The following is an 18,058-nucleotide window of genomic DNA, read 5'->3' as shown; positions in this document are numbered from 1 at the left end:
GTCTGCCTACGTCCATCTCCAGGATTCTCCCCTCAAAGCAGTACAGATGTTATGGGTCAACCTGATCATGGATACCTTTGCTTCACTCGCCCTGGCTACAGAGCCTCCCACCGAAGCCTTGTTGCTAAGGAAGCCTTATGGACGCAACAAGCCTCTCATCTCTCGCACCATGATGAAGAACATCCTGGGTCACGGGGTCTACCAGTTAATCATCATCTTCACTCTGCTCTTTGCTGGTAAGACCTGATGACGTTTTCCTGCATGCTGGAGCTTGTTGGTTTATTTATTAATTCTCTTGGACATAAGAAGAACAGTCAGGTCCAACTGTTTGGACCATATCAAAATAAGTTGTATGGACGGTTACTATAGTTTGTATTGTTCCTCTATACGTCGACACAGTAGAGTCGAATCGGAACAGTCAAGATGTTTGTAATGTACAATTTCAGCTTTAATTCATGAACTTAAAAAAAAAAATCCAATTACCTTTTAGAAATTACAGCCATTTTTATACACAGTCTCTCAATTTTCAGAGCTCATAAGTAATTGACAAGCAAACAGACTGAAATGATTATTTTTCTAACCAGATATATATATATATACGTGTATAAAAATAAAATATAAAATAAAAAAATAAAACATTTGAGGAATGGGAAGAGGAGAGCCAGTGGCTGCACCAGGAAATTTTGTTGGGGGGGGTAAAAGTTGGAGGGGCTCCACAAAATGTCGTCGAAATGAACAGTATACAGTAAATTGTTTTATAAATACCAAGGTATATGTTTTAGTCACCTGTGCTCCTCTAAAATGTGGTATCAGTGCACACACATCACTTAGAATGATTGCAAGTTCAGTAAACTTGCACATAGGTATAATAAAGATAAGTGAAGTTTTAAGTGGCCGTAATAAATATTTAGGAAACCTAATGACCGTAATGAATATTTAGGAAACCTAATTTTTTGGAGTATGGAGTTAAATTTGTCTCATTAATACTTGCAAATGCACAGAGGGTGATTTACAAATATCCATTGATTTGTACACGTGTTTTGTGATCCACAAACACAAATTTCTGATTTGTAACTTGTGTGTGGGTTTTTACAAATAAATGTTTATTTGCAAAACTGAAAATTCTGTTTGTGAAGGGTGATTCAGCATTGGTGGATCACCGAACACACACATTCATCACTTTGCTCAGTTACGCAATATTGAGACGTTCTCAGTGCAAAACTGCAGTTGAGATCCACAAATATGTCAGTCGCTATTCACATTATTGGCAGTATTATTGGGGAGCTGAGGGGGACTTGGCTCATTATTGGGTGGGCTTAAGCCCCCCAAGCTCCCCCTTGGCACCGCCACTGAGGAGAGCAAACAAGAAGAACAGCAAAAGCAACGGCATAATAAAGATTTAACAACGGACCAACTGGACAAGATTGAAGACGGGGAAGAAGAAAACGGTTGCCAAGGATGAAAATATTCTTGAGACTGGCATAAAATAGTCCCAAATACTTACACATTTTTATCAAGTTGTGTTAACTTAAATATTTGCGTGTTAGCTCACTGTGTGGGACCATGATATAGGCGGATTAAACAACGAGAAGCCGTGCATTATACGTGTTGTAGACTCCGTGTTGTGCATTCAAACCGTATAATGCACGGCTTCTCGTTTAATCCTTACTTATATATGAAGACAAGTCAGGGGATGAATACATGAACATTTTAAGAAGTGCCTACTCCAGACAGACCTACCACAAAGTACCGTACTGTTTGTATTTTTCTGCTCTGGGTGTGAAATGTTTAGTTATTCCTCGGCCTCCTTTAGCAGTAACGGTACTTGTAATAAGTGTAGCTTATTCGTAGCTTTGGAGGCCAGGCTGGGCGAATTGGAGACTCGGCTCCGCACCGTGGAAAATTCTACAGCTAGCCAGGCCCCTGTAGTCGGTGCGGACCAAGGTAGCTTAGCCGCCGTTAGTTACCCCCTGGCAGATCCCGAGCAGCCGGGAAAGCAGGCCGACTGGGTGACTGTGAGGAGGAGCGTAGTCCTAAACAAAAGCCCCGTGTACACCGCCAACCCGTTCACATCTCTAACCGTTTTTCCCCACTCGACGACACACCCGCCGAGGATCAAACTCTGGTTATTGCCGACTCTGTTTTGCCAGATGTGAAGTTAGCGACACCAGCAACCATAGTCAATTGTCTTCCGGGGGCCAGAGCAGGCGACATTGAAGGAATTTGAAACTGCTGGCTAAGGCTAGCGTAAATTTGGTAAGATTGTAATTCACGTCGGCAGTAATGACACCCGGTTACGCCAATCGGAGGTCACTAAAATTAACATTAAATCAGTGTGTAACTTTGCAAAAACAATGTCGGACTCTGTAGTTTTCTCTGGGCCCCTCCCCAATCAGACCGGGAGTGACATGTTTAGCCGCATGTTCTCCTTGAATTGCTGGCTGTCTGAGTGGTGTCCAAAAAATGAGGTGGGCTTCATAGATAATTGGTAAAGCTTCTGGGGAAAACCTGGTCTTGTTAGGAGAGACGGCATCCATCCCACTTTGGATGGAGCAGCTCTCATTTCTAGACATCTGGCCAATTTTCTTAAATCCTCCAAACCGTGACTATCCAGGGTTGGGACCAGGAAGCAGAGTTGTAGTCTTACACACCTCTCTGCAGCTTCTCTCCCCCTGCCATCCCCTCATTACCCCATCCCCGTAGAGACGGTGCCTGCTCCCAGACTGCCAATAACCAGCAAAAATCTATTTAAGCATAAAAATTCAAAAAGAAAAAATAATATAGCACCTTCAACTGCACCACAGACTAAACAGTTAAATGTGGTCTATTAAACATTAGGTCTCTCTCTTCTAAGTCCCTGTTGGTAAATGATATAATAATTGATCAACATATTGATTTATTCTGCCTTACAGAAACCTGGTTACAGCAGGATGAATATGTTAGTTTAAATGAGTCACACCCCCGAGTCACACTAACTGTCAGAATGCTCGTAGCACGGGCCGGGGCGGAGGATTAGCAGCAATCTTCCATTCCAGCTTATTAATTAATCAAAACCCAGACAGATCTTTAATTCATTTGAAAGCTTGACTCTTAGTCTTGTCCATCCAAATTGGAAGTCCCAAAAACCAGTTTTATTTGTTATTATCTATCGTCCACCTGGTCGTTACTGTGAGTTTCTCTGTGAATTTTCAGACCTTTTGTCTGACTTAGTGCTTAGCTCAGATAAGATAATTATAGTGGGCGATTTTAACATCCACACAGATGCTGACAATGACAGCCTCAACACTGCATTTAATCTATTATTAGACTCTATTGGCTTTGCTCAAAAAGTAAATGAGTCCACCCACCACTTTAATCATATCTTAGATCTTGTTCTGACTTATGGTATGGAAATAGAAGACTCAACAGTATTCCATGAAAACTCCCTTCTGTCTGATCATTTCTTAATAACATTTACATTTACTCTGATGGACTACCCAGCAGTGGGGAATAAGTTTCATTACACTAGAAGTCTTTCAGAAAGCGCTGTAACTAGGTTTAAGGATATGATTCCTTCTTTATGTTCTCTAATGCCATATACCAACACAGTGCAGAGTAGCTACCTAAACTCTGTAAGTGAGATAGAGTATCTCGTCAATAGTTTTACATCCTCACTGAAGACAACTTTGGATGCTGTAGCTCCTCTAAAAAAGAGAGCTTTAAATCAGAAGTGCCTGACTCCGTGGTATAACTCACAAACTCGTAGCTTAAAGCAGATAACCCGTAAGTTGGAGAGGAAATGGCGTCTCACTAATTTAGAAGATCTTCACTTAGCCTGGAAAAAGAGTCTGTTGCTCTATAAAAAAAGCCCTCCGTAAAGCTAGGACATCTTTCTACTCATCACTAATTGAAGAAAATAAGAACAACCCCAGGTTTCTTTTCAGCACTGTAGCCAGGCTGACAAAGAGTCAGAGCTCTATTGAGCTGAGTATTCCATTAACTTTAACTAGTAATGACTTCATGACTTTCTTTGCTAACAAAATTTTAACTATTAGAGAAAAAATTACTCATAACCATCCCAAAGATGTATCGTTATCTTTGGCTGCTTTCAGTGATGCCGGTATTTGGTTAGACTCTTTCTCTCTCCGATTGTTCTGTCTGAGTTATTTTCATTAGTTACTTCATCCAAACCATCAACATGTTTATTAGACCCCATTCCTACCAGGCTGCTCAAGGAAGCCCTACCATTATTTAATGCTTCGATCTTAAATATGATCAATCTATCTTTGTTAGTTGGCTATGTACCACAGGCTTTTAGGGTGGCAGTAATTAAACCATTACTTAAAAAGCCATCACTTGACCCAGCTATCTTAGCTAATTATAGGCCAATCTCCAACCTTCCTTTTCTCTCAAAAATTCTTGAAAGGGTAGTTGTAAAACAGCTAACTGATCATCTGCAGAGGAATGGTCTATTTGAAGAGTTTCAGTCAGGTTTTAGAATTCATCATAGTACAGAAACAGCATTAGTGAAGGTTACAAATGATCTTCTTATGGCCTCGGACAGTGGACTCATCTCTGTGCTTGTTCTGTTAGACCTCAGTGCTGCTTTTGATACTGTTGACCATAAAATTTTATTACAGAGATTAGAGCATGCCATAGGTATTGAAGGCACTGCGCTGTGGTGGTTTGAATCATATTTGTCTAATAGATTACAATTTGTTCATGTAAATGGGGAATCTTCTTCACAGACTAAAGTTAATTATGGAGTTCCACAAGGTTCTGTGCTAGGACCAATTTTATTCACTTTATACATGCTTCCCTTAGGCAGTATTATTAGACGGTATTGCTTAAATTTTCATTGTTACGCAGATGATACCCAGCTTTATCTATCCATGAAGCCAGAGGACACACACCAATTAGCTAAACTGCAGGATTGTCTTACAGACATAAAGACATGGATGACCTCTAATTTCCTGCTTTTAAACTCAGATAAAACTGAAGTTATTGTACTTGGCCCCACAAATCTTAGAAACATGGTGTCTAACCAGATCCTTACTCTGGATGGCATTACCCTGACCTCTAGTAATACTGTGAGAAATCTTGGAGTCATTTTTGATCAGGATATGTCATTCAAAGCGCATATTAAACAAATATGTAGGACTGCTTTTTTGCATTTACGCAATATCTCTAAAATCAGAAAGGTCTTGTCTCAGAGTGATGCTGAAAAACTAATTCATGCATTTATTTCCTCTAGGCTGGACTATTGTAATTCATTATTATCAGGTTGTCCTAAAAGTTCCCTAAAAAGCCTTCAGTTAATTCAAAATGCTGCAGCTAGAGTACTGACGGGGACTAGAAGGAGAGAGCATATCTCACCCATATTGGCGTCTCTTCATTGGCTTCCTGTTAATTCTAGAATAGAATTTAAAATTCTTCTTCTTACTTATAAGGTTTTGAATAATCAGGTCCCATCTTATCTTAGGGACCTCGTAGTACCATATCACCCCAATAGAGCGCTTCGCTCTCAGACTGCAGGCTTACTTGTAGTTCCTAGGGTTTGTAAGAGTAGAATGGGAGGCAGAGCCTTCAGCTTTCAGGCTCCTCTCCTGTGGAACCAGCTCCCAATTCAGATCAGGGAGACAGACACCCTCTCTACTTTTAAGATTAGGCTTAAAACTTTCCTTTTTGCTAAAGCTTATAGTTAGGGCTGGATCAGGTGACCCTGAACCATCCCTTAGTTATGCTGCTATAGACGTAGACTGCTGGGGGGTTCCCATGATGCACTGTTTCTTTCTCTTTTTGCTCTGTATGCACCACTCTGCATTTAATCATTAGTGATCGATCTCTGCTCCCCTCCACAGCATGTCTTTTTCCTGGTTCTCTCCCTCAGCCCCAACCAGTCCCAGCAGAAGACTGCCCCTCCCTGAGCCTGGTTCTGCTGGAGGTTTCTTCCTGTTAAAAGGGAGTTTTTCCTTCCCACTGTAGCCAAGTGCTTGCTCACAGGGGGTTGTTTTGACCGTTGGGTTTTACATAATTATTGTATGGCCTTGCCTTACAATATAAAGCGCCTTGGGGCAACTGTTTGTTGTGATTTGGCGCTATATAAAAAATTGATTGATTGATTGATTTGTTAAAGATTGATGTAAATGAACTCCAAGACATATTCAGTGACTTGAACATGTTCTTGTATCAATCCCCTGACATGTTCAAACAAAACTGGCTGTAAAAGCTTTGATTTAATTAATTGGGCAGTGCAGTCTCATTTGAGGGCAGGCGCTAAAGGGTTCAAATACGACACACATGATGCAATAATCCTACATCCGGGGACAGAAATATGGTACTTTCTCTGAGTTTTGGGACAAATTACACAGCAAAGAAAAAGGGATGATGCGGTGGAAAGTGGACGTGTTGCGGTTTGTTTATGACCCAGAGCTCAAACATGTCGAGACAGTTGGGCAGGCAAGAGAACACAGCTACTTGAGTTAGCTGTGTGGGCTAACACTTAGCAACACGACCTCACCCGTTTGCCTCGTCTTCCCTTTTCCACTGGGAACCGGAAAAAAACCTGACGAAAACAAACAGTACACCACTTTTCCGTGTGAACTTATGCTGTGTTTGTTGCGCAACAGCAGGCTGTTCCCGAAAGCGGTCAGATCCCGCGATATCAAGCAGAGCTTCAAACGAGACTGCACTGTCCTAATTAGAATTGTTAGTGGGTTCAGTTACTTACAATTACAAATGTGGAGACTGTCTGTAAAAGTGGCGGTAACTCCTCAGTGGTTAATGCAACATTTTTGTTACATCCCTTGAATTAAAGCTGAAAGCCGACGTTGGAAAATAATGGAGATATTAATGGTCGTCATAAGTGAATGAAGCACTGTTTGCTTGTAATGCCACTTGCAGCTTCATCAAGGTTAAAAAGATAATTCTGTTAAAATGAATTTACCAGAAAATGGTGCATAGTCTTATTTCTAAATGTATTTTCAAGTGGTATTATTTGTCTGAAGTGGTGCTGACTGACTTATTTTTTTAAATATTGTTATAAAATGACATATTTAACAGAGGAAAAAAAATTGAAGAGTTGTCAGATGTGATGTGATCGAACCTCTTGTTTTATTCAAACGGTTGTTCATCTTCAAAAACAGGCGTTTCAGAGCGGTGTTATCTTACAGTCCGGACTGTCTTATCCTCTATCACAGACTATGCTTTGTAGTTGATATTAAAGCTAACCCCACCCGCCCACCCATATCTCTTCATCTGTATCAGTTTATCTGGACTTCACACTCTTTGTGCAGAGTCACTGTGAAATTTAGGTCTGTTTATTAAAGGAAGAATCAGCTCCATCTGGATCTACACCAAATTGAATACCATTTGCTCTCTTGAAGATCAAACCTTGCTTCAGTTGTATTTCATATATATATACACAACTGTGAAGCAAGGTGCATACAGACCATCTTGTTACGTTACAGCTTTATTCCAAAATTGAGTAAATAAATTTTTTCACTCAAGATTCTACTCACAACACCTCATAATGACATTATTTATTTATTTATTTATTTGCAAGTTTATTAAAAATAAAATCACATGCACATAAGTATTCTTTGCTCAATACTTTGTTGATGCACCTTTGGCAGAAATTACAGCCTCAAGTCTTCTTGAATACGATGCCACAAACTTGGTGCACTTATCTTTGGGCAGTTTTGCACATTCCTCTTTGTAGCATCTCTCAAGCTCCATCAGGTTGGATGGGGAGTGTCATGCACAGCCATTTGCAGATCTTTCCAGAGATGTTCAATCAGATTCAGGTCAGGGCTCTGGCTCGGCCGCTCAAAGACTTATTTTGGAATAAGGCTGTAACATAACAAAATGTAGAAAATGTGAAGCACTGTGAATATTTTCTGGACGCTGTGTGTGTATGTGTGTGTATTTATTTAAAGGGCTTTAATACACCAAGTTTTTTTTTTTTATTCCCCCCCGTCAGATTGAGTATCTCTGATTCCAGTATTTATATCTTCCTAAATAATGCACTTGCACAGGGCACACTGCAAGCACATTAAACTCAATGTGTGTGTGTGTGTGTGTGTGTGTGTGTGTGTGTGTGTGTGTGTGTGTGTGTGTGTGGTGTATATATATATATATATATATATATATATATATATATATATATATACAAAATAGCAAAATAAACATTTTTTTATATGGGTCTTATCGCTGCTACTTATAATGTAGCATTGTCGTAGTAAAACTAGAACATGGCGTAATATTGATTTAATGACATGGATCAAACACTGATGGTTGATTTACTTGTTCAAAATACATTCATCTTCAGAATTATTACTGCTGTCATTATGTGTAAAAATATCATAGAAAAATGTCATAAAAAATTGAGTTCTGACCCCCTCTACTGCCCCCCAGCTGTGGGTCTGTGCAGTATATCTTAAGAGGAAGAAAACACTGAAACAAGATGACAAGAAAAACGGCTGTATTCATGTGGACACGCTACCCGATTGGCTGACTTGAAGAGTGCCACATGCACAATATGTCAAAAATAGATTTGATCCATATTTGAAGTGAAGCAGATCTTAAATATGTTCGAGTCTCACGCGGCTGAGCTACTGGTGAGCTACATCACGTGCTGACAGATTGGTGGCTACGGCTCAATCAGTGCAGTATCGAGTCGAAGGACCGAGATGAAGTGCAGACGTTGTGAGACTGCTGTGTAATAAATCAGATTCTAATCCAATTACAGTTTTTCCACAAATCTGATTGGTTAATCGTGTGAGATTTCAGACCATAAAATATCACATTGACTGTGGCAAAATTCTTTGACCGGTTCACATTTGATGTATTACTCCGCGCCTTGACCGCGTAGCTACGCAGATGTCAATAATGGCGCTGTCAGCTGAGCGCAAGAGAAACGACGCTGTTGCTAGGGAAAGCTTTGCCGACCAAATTACTTGGAGAAAAATAAACCGTGCAAACGATGGAATGTGTTGCTGGTAAAACTCAATTTGCAACCATAAAATCCAGCATTAACGACTGAAAATCATCAGACATAACACGGTTATTCCCTAATTCTGATCACTCCAAAAGTGCCTTGATTGGGCCTGATACCAATCATTGAATGGCTTGAATGGACTTTTTTCATTATGTTTTTTAAGTTATTAATTGGAATGAACTCTTTCACTGTTCCATAGGAGAGAAAATGTTTGACATCGACAGTGGCAGGAATGCACCTCTCCATGCCCCGCCCTCTGAGCACTACACCATCGTCTTCAACACATTTGTACTGATGCAACTTTTCAATGAGATCAACGCCCGCAAGATCCACGGTGAAAGGAACGTCTTCGAAGGCATCTTCAACAACCTCATCTTCTGTAGTATTGTCCTCGGTACCTTCGTCATCCAGGTACAGTAAAACGAACGTGGCTGTGGATTGCTGTTTTTAGCTTTGGTTGGGCTTTGTTACGCTTGTCAGTGTGCACTTTAACAGTGACATTGCTCCTCAACTGTAAAATAAGAGCAGTGTGACAGATGGGGCTTGTTTTCAGGCTGTTGCTACAGCCGTCCTTAGTGGGAAATTGCAGTAAAGTGCTGCTGTTGTGGTGCTTTACAGCAGTTGTGATTCTACGTGTACAAATGTTAAATTGATAATTGTCCCTCGTGTTTTTTTCCTGCTGCAGATTATTATAGTCCAGTTTGGAGGGAAGCCCTTTAGCTGTGTACCTCTGAGTATCGACCAGTGGCTTTGGTGCACTTTCTTGGGCTTCGGCTCTCTGCTCTGGGGACAGGTATGATATGGGAAAACACTGAACTTCATCTTCTGTTCATCACTTACACAAACATAGTGCACACACTGCCCCCATGTGTTGGAAATGCTCCACTGTGCTGCTGTGAAGGTATTGAATAATTTCCCCGACAAAACTGACAGACAGAATTAAGATAAGATTTATTTATGTTGCACTTAAAACAAGTCAAAATGTGCTTTACAAAAAAAACATAAATTATAACGTGTCCAAAATAGAAAATAACATAAAAACAGGACTGTGCATCAGCATTCTGTGTAGTCTGAGGCCGTTCCATATTCCTTAAATGATAAAAGCAATTTCAAACTAGCTGTTTGGCATGATGCTCAAGAGACATTGAGCTCTCAAAGACAAAACCAAACTCAAATGAACAGAGGAGTCTAAGAAGCTAATATGTTGCTTAATTTCAGGAACCTTGTTGTCAGGGCCAGTGATGAAAGTTTCAGTTTTGTCTCCATTTAACTGGACAAAATTCTTATTTAATCACTGTTTGATTTCAGTCAGGCAATCAGTTAAACTAAAGAATTTATGAAACTCAGAAGCCTTAAAAGAACAGTATTGCTGGATGTCATCAGCATAGAGATGAAGCATATTATTGTAACGTCTAATAATCTGTGGGATCATATCAAAAAGAAAGAAATCAAATCAATTTTATTTATATAGCGCCAAATCACAACAAACAGTTGCCCCAAGGTGCTTTATATTGTAAGGCAAAGCCATACAATAATTACAGAAAAACCCCAACGGTCAAAACGACCCCCTATGAGCAAGCACTTGGCAACAGTGGGAAGGAAAACTCCCTTTTAACAGGAAGAAACCTCCAGCAGAACCAGGCTCAGGGAGGGGCAGTCTTCTGCTGGGACTGGTTGGGTCTGAGGGGAGAGAATCAGGAAAGACATGCTGTGGAAGAGAGCAGAGATCAATCACTAATGAACAGGACCCTGAGGTACCCCACAGGACAGAGCTGATATTCTAAGGCAGGAGTGGGGTTATTTGGGATTAGTGTGTGTATTGTAACAGCTTGTTTAAAGAAGTTGGGAGCACTGATGTCCTGAAGGGTAACAAGAGCAAAAGAGGACCAGGTGTCACAGGAGAGAAAATCACTGGATTGATACAAAGATGATGATGAAATGCTGGACTTTGTTCACAATATAGTGTAGCAAAGCATTGCACTCGGATTTTGTATGTGCCAGTACACAAGGAGTAATACTATTGTATCAATGCTGTTATATTGAAATATGGAGCTTAATTTTACCTTTATTTAACCAGGTTAGTCCCATTGAGATCTCTCTTGCTTGGGAGACCTGGACAATTATAAAGTATTTAAACCCAGAGAAAAGAAGAGCCATAAAATGACCTTTTGTGTGTGCTGGAATCATACTGCCTAAAGTTAAAACTCTGTTATAGTGATAAGATCAGGAGCCATATTACAGCTTTTTAAGACATAATGACATGTACCACGTATGTAGCTGTAGCCTTTAAAGGTTTTCTTTATTACATTTTTTGACCAGATCAAAAATAATTTGCATTGATGAAGTCAAATTAAAGTTTTTATACCCTCTCTCTTACTTTGTGGGGTGTACTCACATCTATATGCTCAACCAAAATCTGCCATTTTTAATTATTGCCAGTGGGATTGATGGGGGATTCCCAAAACCACTGTTTGTGTCAATGTTCAAGGTTCACAGCATGTGATTCATGTAACCACAGTCCTGGGTCAAAGTTTGGGCAAACATCTGACTACGAGGCTACCGGACAGTCGTAACCATGGGTATGAAGATGCTAAGGGCCACAGCAATCTGACGTTTGACTACAGTCACCTTGAACTCTGCCAAAACAAATCCCTTAAGGGCAGTTCTTGTGTCAGCCCACATGCATATAGCAGGGTTTGTGGAAGATACCTCACAGGAATGGTTTAACTCACAAATATTTCTTAAATTGTGGTATGATTAGTGCTAAACCAGAGCACCAAAGACAGTTTCTCCTGCTGTTGCCTTTAACCGTGGTCCTCGGCTGAAACCCCAAGTCTCCGCGTGTTGTTTTAGTAAGTCCCTCTCATCCTGAGTTATTCGAATGGCTCAAATGTAGTTCTCAGGTTCTTATATTAATTGCACATGTACAAAATACAGTTTGGGAACTGTTTAGCTATGTTTTAGACAAACAACCAACAGCGACCTCCAGTGGCCACCAGCAGCATGTATTCTTCACAGGCAACTGGATAGGCCTGTCTAGCTTTATTATAGGTTATAATCTAGAGCCTGACTGATAAGGATTTTTGGGGGGTCAATGCTGATATTGGGGGGGTCACAAATTTAGGATGCTGATATTTGCATTAAAACATGGCAGTGATTCATAACATTTTATTGTCAAACCTTTGCGACAAAGAAACTTAAGGCTTTATATTTTACAGTTTAAACATGAGCTATAAATATAACCAACAATCAACCCACATATGTCATGCTGCCTTCACTTGGACTGACATTTGCCGTCTTGCATCACTCAGCATTTACATAAAATAAGACTTCTCATCTATTTTGTGCCCTTTTGACTGATGGTACTCTGATTGAAAGTCAATGGCAGCTGGATGCTTTGCCTCTGTCTCTTGTAGCTAAAGTGGCCAAGTGGTGCTGGGGGTCCCAGCAATGTAAGCAATGCAGTCAGAGTACCCTCTGCTGGACAAACTATGTAATGATACCATTTCCAACAGCTAGTATGGTTTCCGATATTGTGTATTTGGTAAAATAAGTTTTTGTTTCTGCACAAATACCACCAAAAGCAATATGTTAGTGAAAGTCTTACATCAGCCGATATTATCGGTCAACTGATGTATCTGTTGGACTCTGAGGTTATTTTGCATGTTAAGATGCTAGCTTGGATAAAACTAGAAGGTTCACTGGTCCTTAACTGTAGCTGTCAGAATCTGAAAATTCAGAGTGAAACATGCTGAGGTTTTTATGGTGTTATGTACATTTTCTGGTCCTCGCCTGCTGACTGATTAATCCTGTGCTTTACCTACCGATCACATGGAATGTAGTTCCTGTTTGTTTTGTATTTGAGGTTGCCACTAAATAGTTGGTCAGAATTTTGGTCAACGTTTCAACCCAAGTGACAATAAACTGACTGTCAATCCATCGACCTTCAATATAACAGCTGATTTTGAGGTTCGCTCACTTGTAAATGTTTGCGTTGACATTCAGGAGTGGTATTTGTACTGCCACGATAAAATAACTCTTTGGGGTGGTTTTGAGAAGTTCATGTAAACCCCGATGTCTTCCAGGTCATCTCCTCCATACCCACCAGCCGCCTAAAATTCCTGAAAACAGCAGGTCACGGAACCCAAAAGGAGGAGATCCCAGATGAGGAGCTGGAGGAGTTGGAGGACATGGATGAGATCGACCACGCTGAGCGGGAGCTTCGCCGTGGCCAGATCCTCTGGTTCCGAGGACTCAATCGCATCCAGACTCAGGTAACCTTCTCGGAACGCACTCGTCCAGACGCCGCACCCAAACACCACCAAGGGAATCAAAAGCCATAAACCCTTTAACTTTGTGTTGGTCTTTCAGCTTAAAATCCACTTTATTCTTCCGCCTGCCATTCGTAAAGAATGACTCGTGCTCTAAACCCAAAAGCCACTCCTGAGCTAAAGCAGCTTGCTATGCCTAGTTGACTCGGTCTGAATCTATATCTGCTGAAAACCGTTGGTTTGAAGGTACTGATGAGAAGCAGTTGACAGAAGAGATGAATGTCTTGAGTATTGGCATGGATCTATCTGGAAGAAAACTTCAGAGTCATTCAGTGCCTTTAAACCCAACTGCCCCCTTTTTCTCCCCCCTCTTTCTCCCCCGTCTTTCTTTAACTATTATACCCAAATCCTATTTCCGAGTGACGTATTTCTATGGTTACCGGTGCCTTCTCTTTATTTTTCTGCTCTCTCTCTCTCCTGTGGCTGTGTTGTTTCATTTCCTCTGGGCTTTTCTCCTGTCACGCTGTCTGATTCTTTGCAGATGGATGTAGTGAGTGCATTCCAGAGTGGAACTTCCTTTCAGGGGGCTCTAAGGCGGCAGGCCTCCAACTCCAGCCAACAACAGCACGATGTAACCAATGTTTCTAGCCCTACACATGTAGCCTTTTCTACTACTACTACCACCACTACTGCCACTGCAGCCAACACCGCTTCTGCCACTGTGGGGTGTGAGTGCGTGTTCTCCTCTAGTGCATGAGACTTTTTATTTATTTATTTTTATTTATTTATTTATTCTGGTCTTCTAACATCTTCCTCCTTCACTCTCTTCTCACCGAATGTTGGTACTTCTGCTCTCTCATGCTTCTCCTAATGTTCCCTCTGTTTTCTAACGAACAAAAAGACTCCAAAAATAAACCACACACACTTACGCACATCTTCCATATTGCTTGGGTAACAGTGCTGTATATATATGTACACTGTAACCGGGTGGCTTCAGGTGTTTTATTTGTCTCATCATGTGGTCTGTTCTGCTTCTGCTTTGGTCTAAGGAGCTGAAAGTGTGTTTTTGTTGTTTTTTTTTTTGTTTTTTTTTTTTGTTTTTTTTTTAATTGTCATGATTACTTCACAGAATGATCTTGTGGGTTGATAATCAGCGGGTCTTGTCTGCAGCTGCCTCAGTGTGTCCTGTGCCTCTGTAGCACTCATGGGTCCGCGTTGTTGGGTAAATGTTTTGAGTATACGCCCATGATCACGGTCCAAAAACGATAAGTGAAAAAAATCTCTCGAAGCGTCAGTGGAGGTTTTGCCAAATCAGCAGTCTAATCATGACATTTTCCTCTGCAGCGGTGTCCATTTGTGTCCTCGGAGAATTTGCCAGCGAGTCGCTGTGGCAGCGGTGGAAATGTGGGTGCGGTAAGAGAGGGGCGGATAATTGGCTGCTGTTTATCGGTGCGCTCCATCGTTCTGGGAAGACCAGTTATTTTGGAACATCTCTATTGAAATGAATGAAAGAGGGACCATTTTTTTTAAAAAAAGTTTCATGATGTTCATGTTGACGGTGAACTTTCTCTCTTGCAGAGCTTCACAGGCAGAACATCTGACCAACAGTGGGTTGCAAACCTCTAACAGATGTCCTAAGTTTAATGGAATAAAGGAGTCTTGAAGGCAAACACGTGGGACTTGACAAAAGTGAAGCAGAGTCGACACATTAAGAGCAGATCCAGCTTCATTTTTATCTGGCAGATCATATAAAACCAAAAAAAGAAGCACGAATCCACGATGTTTTTGTTCTTAGGTGGGATGACGTCTGTGGTTCAACTGTGTCTCTACTAAACTTAAACTTTCCTTTTCAGGTTCTCTCGGGGGCGGTGTTATACTTGTTTACTGGTGTCCACTCAAAGTTGCCAACATGGTTTGAGAAGAATTGAAGGCCACTGACCCTCCCACATATTCTCCTTTAGATGTTCTGTGAAATGTGTCATGGGCTATACTCAAAGGTTTACTACCATTGAACACAAGGTAGCGCTGCTTCTGTGCCTTGGTTCAAAGTCTCTGGTCTTGATCGTGAGTTTTGTTTTGTTTTTTGTTTTGGTTTGTTTTTTCTCTTTGTGCCATTTGACATTCACCAGCTTTTTCTCATGCTCGGCTGCTCCAGCTTTTTATTTTCTACTCCAGACATCAGCTCAAACTGATACCCTGTCTGTCCTGTCTCCACTAATTTTCATCTCTTTTTCTGGCTTTCTGGCTGTTTTTTCCTTTCTTTAACCCCCCCACCTAAGCATGTCCAACAACAGTAAACTATTGTGTCCAACATCTGTCATTCTTTCTTTGAATGTCTTCTTGTTCATACAGCATTCTTCTCTTGGTTGGTTCCCTTTTTGCATTCTGCATAGTCAGACAGGCCTTTTACAATCATTTTGTGAAGTCCTGCCACTGTACTTACATGTCACTGGATTGTTCCCAACCCTAGAGTTTTGAACTGTTGCACAAGAAGTCAACGTAGAGGTTTGTCTCTGCCAGACATAACTCTACTGCAGTTTGACGTTTGCTATCTCTCAAACTTATATGACCCCAAACTGGGATTTGCCTTACTCGCGCCGCTCCAAGCTAAAGCATTTTTATGCCTTAATTGCACCTCGTGATTAAAGCTAGAGTAGATAAGTTTGTAGAAAGTAACAAGATAAGACCCCCTATCGCTTTCATAGACATGCATGCTGAAAATTAACAGAACCGTAGTGGGTTCAGGAGTGTTTCTGTGATGAAACAGGATATTCTGTCATTCTGCTGTGGTTTTATTGCAGGGGTGCCCAGGTTCGGTCCTCGAGATCTACCTTCCTGACACTCTTAGTTGTCTCCCTGTTCCAACACACCTGAATCCAATGAAAGGCTCATTAAAAGCCTGCTAAGGAGTCCTTCATTGGATTCAGGTGTGTTGGAGCAGGGAGACAACTAAGAGTGTCAGGAAGGTAGATCTCTAGGACTGAACTTGGGCACCCCTGTCTCATTGTAACTGTTTGAAATCTCAGTATATTTGGGGGGATTCCCATTGCGAACTTTGACATAGCTTAATACATTCTTCATTCTTCTCTACAAGAGTCAAGATAGAAGTCAGAGCACCAGAGCAAGAATTTTAGCTGAGGAAGCTTCTGCGATTTGAAGCAAAATGTCCTCGCGTCAAGCAACCCAGTCCAGTCGAAGATTCAAGCTTCTCTACTGTTGGCGTGCTACAATCCCTATGGTTATGGTGATCTCCACTCGCTAATTTATCACAGTTTTCAACAGCGGCCGTCCGGGATACGTATCCGTGAATGTAAGATTAGTTTTAGTTGGATATTGAAAGGATACAACTGAAATCTCACCCCTACCGTTAGGCCACCCTGCATAGCTGCTCCTCCGAAAGACTTGAGTGCGCACTACACAACAATTGCTGTCAAACAAGTTGAGTTCAACATGTGAGAGAGCGTGAGTAACAATGGTGGAGAGAGAAGAACTGGTCGTCTGTTGGTGCCTGAGCTTAGTCCCAGATTCTGACCATAAAGCGGGAGAGACACTATAACCCGCCATGGAGGAGACACCAGTCTGACGCAGGTTACTTCCCCAAGGAAGACCAGTACCCATTTACAACAGGGTGGAATGAAGGCAGATGAAGTGTTGAAGGTAGTGTGACTGGTAATTGAACCCACCTCCTTATCCCACTGAGCTACCTGCTCCAACCAGTGAAGCGAGGCAGTGAATGAGTGAGGGAATTGAACAGAAACTACACAGTTGGTTTCTGATTGTTACACAGCGGTTACATCATAAAACTCAAACGTGGCCACAAATCCATGCAACCCCACAGATGGGGTTTTGTCAGGGTCTATTTTACGGAAAACCATTTCTGGTTTCTGGTGGTCTCTGCCCTCATTCAGTCATCTAACCACCACACCTGAAATCAGACACCTAGCATTGCAGAGCAAGAGTACCGGCGGAGCGTGCGCAGTACAATCTGCAGGTATGTAGGTTGACTGGCAGTTAGCCCGTCTATGCCTACCCACCTGTTAAGTGTCATTAGTTACGATGTGGGTGGTCTAGATTAGGCCTAAATAAGATGATGGGAGTTGACTGATCCTCGAGTTACTCACTTTTAACACGACGCATTTTGCATTCCTGCAGTAGTCGAAGTGTTTTCACGCTCACTAATTTTTGTTTTTTGAAGTCAGGAAAACTCACAGATTACTGACCCAATAAAACTTAATCCATCGGGTTTATCTGTGGCCTCATGCTGGTGTTAAAATCCTCTGCACGTGTATTATGACTGAATACGACTAAATGTGTTTCCCGTTCCCTGTCCCTTTTTCCTTTCCTCCAGATCCGGGTGGTGAATGCATTCCGCAGCTCCATCTCCCTCTATGAGGGGCTGGAGAAGCCCGAGTCACGGACATCAATCCACAACTTCATGACCCACCCGGAATTTCGGATAGAAGACTCTGAGCCCCACATCCCTCTTATAGACGACACCGACGCAGAGGACGACGCTCCCACCAAGCGTAATTCTGCCAGCCCCCGCAATGCCACGCCCACACCGCCATCCCCAGCTGCCAGCACCCCCACAGCGCTGCCCCCCATCGTCAGCACCCCCACAGCGCTATCCCCCGCCGTCAACACCCCCACAGCGCTATCCCCGGCCGTCAACACCCCCACAGCGCTGCCCCCCGCCGTCAACACCCCCACAGCGCTGCCCCCCGCCGTCAACACCCCCACAGCGCTGCCCCCCGCCGTCAGCGCCACCACACCTCTGCCCCCCGCCATCAACGCCGCCACACCTCTGCCC

At 42.0% G+C, this 18,058-nt stretch overlaps 1 protein-coding gene across 5 annotated transcripts in view; it reads left to right on the top strand.

The window, feature by feature from the left end:
* atp2b1a (ATPase plasma membrane Ca2+ transporting 1a) overlaps positions 1–18,058 on the top strand; it is a 116,615-nt gene that overhangs the window by 95,760 nt on the left and 2,797 nt on the right. For 2 of the 5 annotated variants that reach the window (XM_034163314.1, XM_034163315.1), the window contains 6 exons: positions 23–236; positions 9,177–9,388; positions 9,663–9,770; positions 13,063–13,251; positions 13,790–13,879; positions 17,597–18,042. In XM_034163314.1, the coding sequence (XP_034019205.1) occupies positions 23–236; positions 9,177–9,388; positions 9,663–9,770; positions 13,063–13,251; positions 13,790–13,879; positions 17,597–18,042 (1,259 nt within the window). Of the gene's footprint in view, positions 1–22; positions 237–9,176; positions 9,389–9,662; positions 9,771–13,062; positions 13,252–13,789; positions 13,977–17,596; positions 18,043–18,058 lie in introns of those variants that run through there. The other 3 variants (XM_034163317.1, XM_034163318.1, XM_034163316.1) reach the window with 3 other exon arrangements.

This window comes from Thalassophryne amazonica, chromosome 22 (assembly GCF_902500255.1).
Source record: "Thalassophryne amazonica chromosome 22, fThaAma1.1, whole genome shotgun sequence".
In the NCBI taxonomy this organism is placed as follows: domain Eukaryota; kingdom Metazoa; phylum Chordata; class Actinopteri; order Batrachoidiformes; family Batrachoididae; genus Thalassophryne; species Thalassophryne amazonica.
This window is presented reverse-complemented; position numbering and strand designations above follow the sequence as displayed.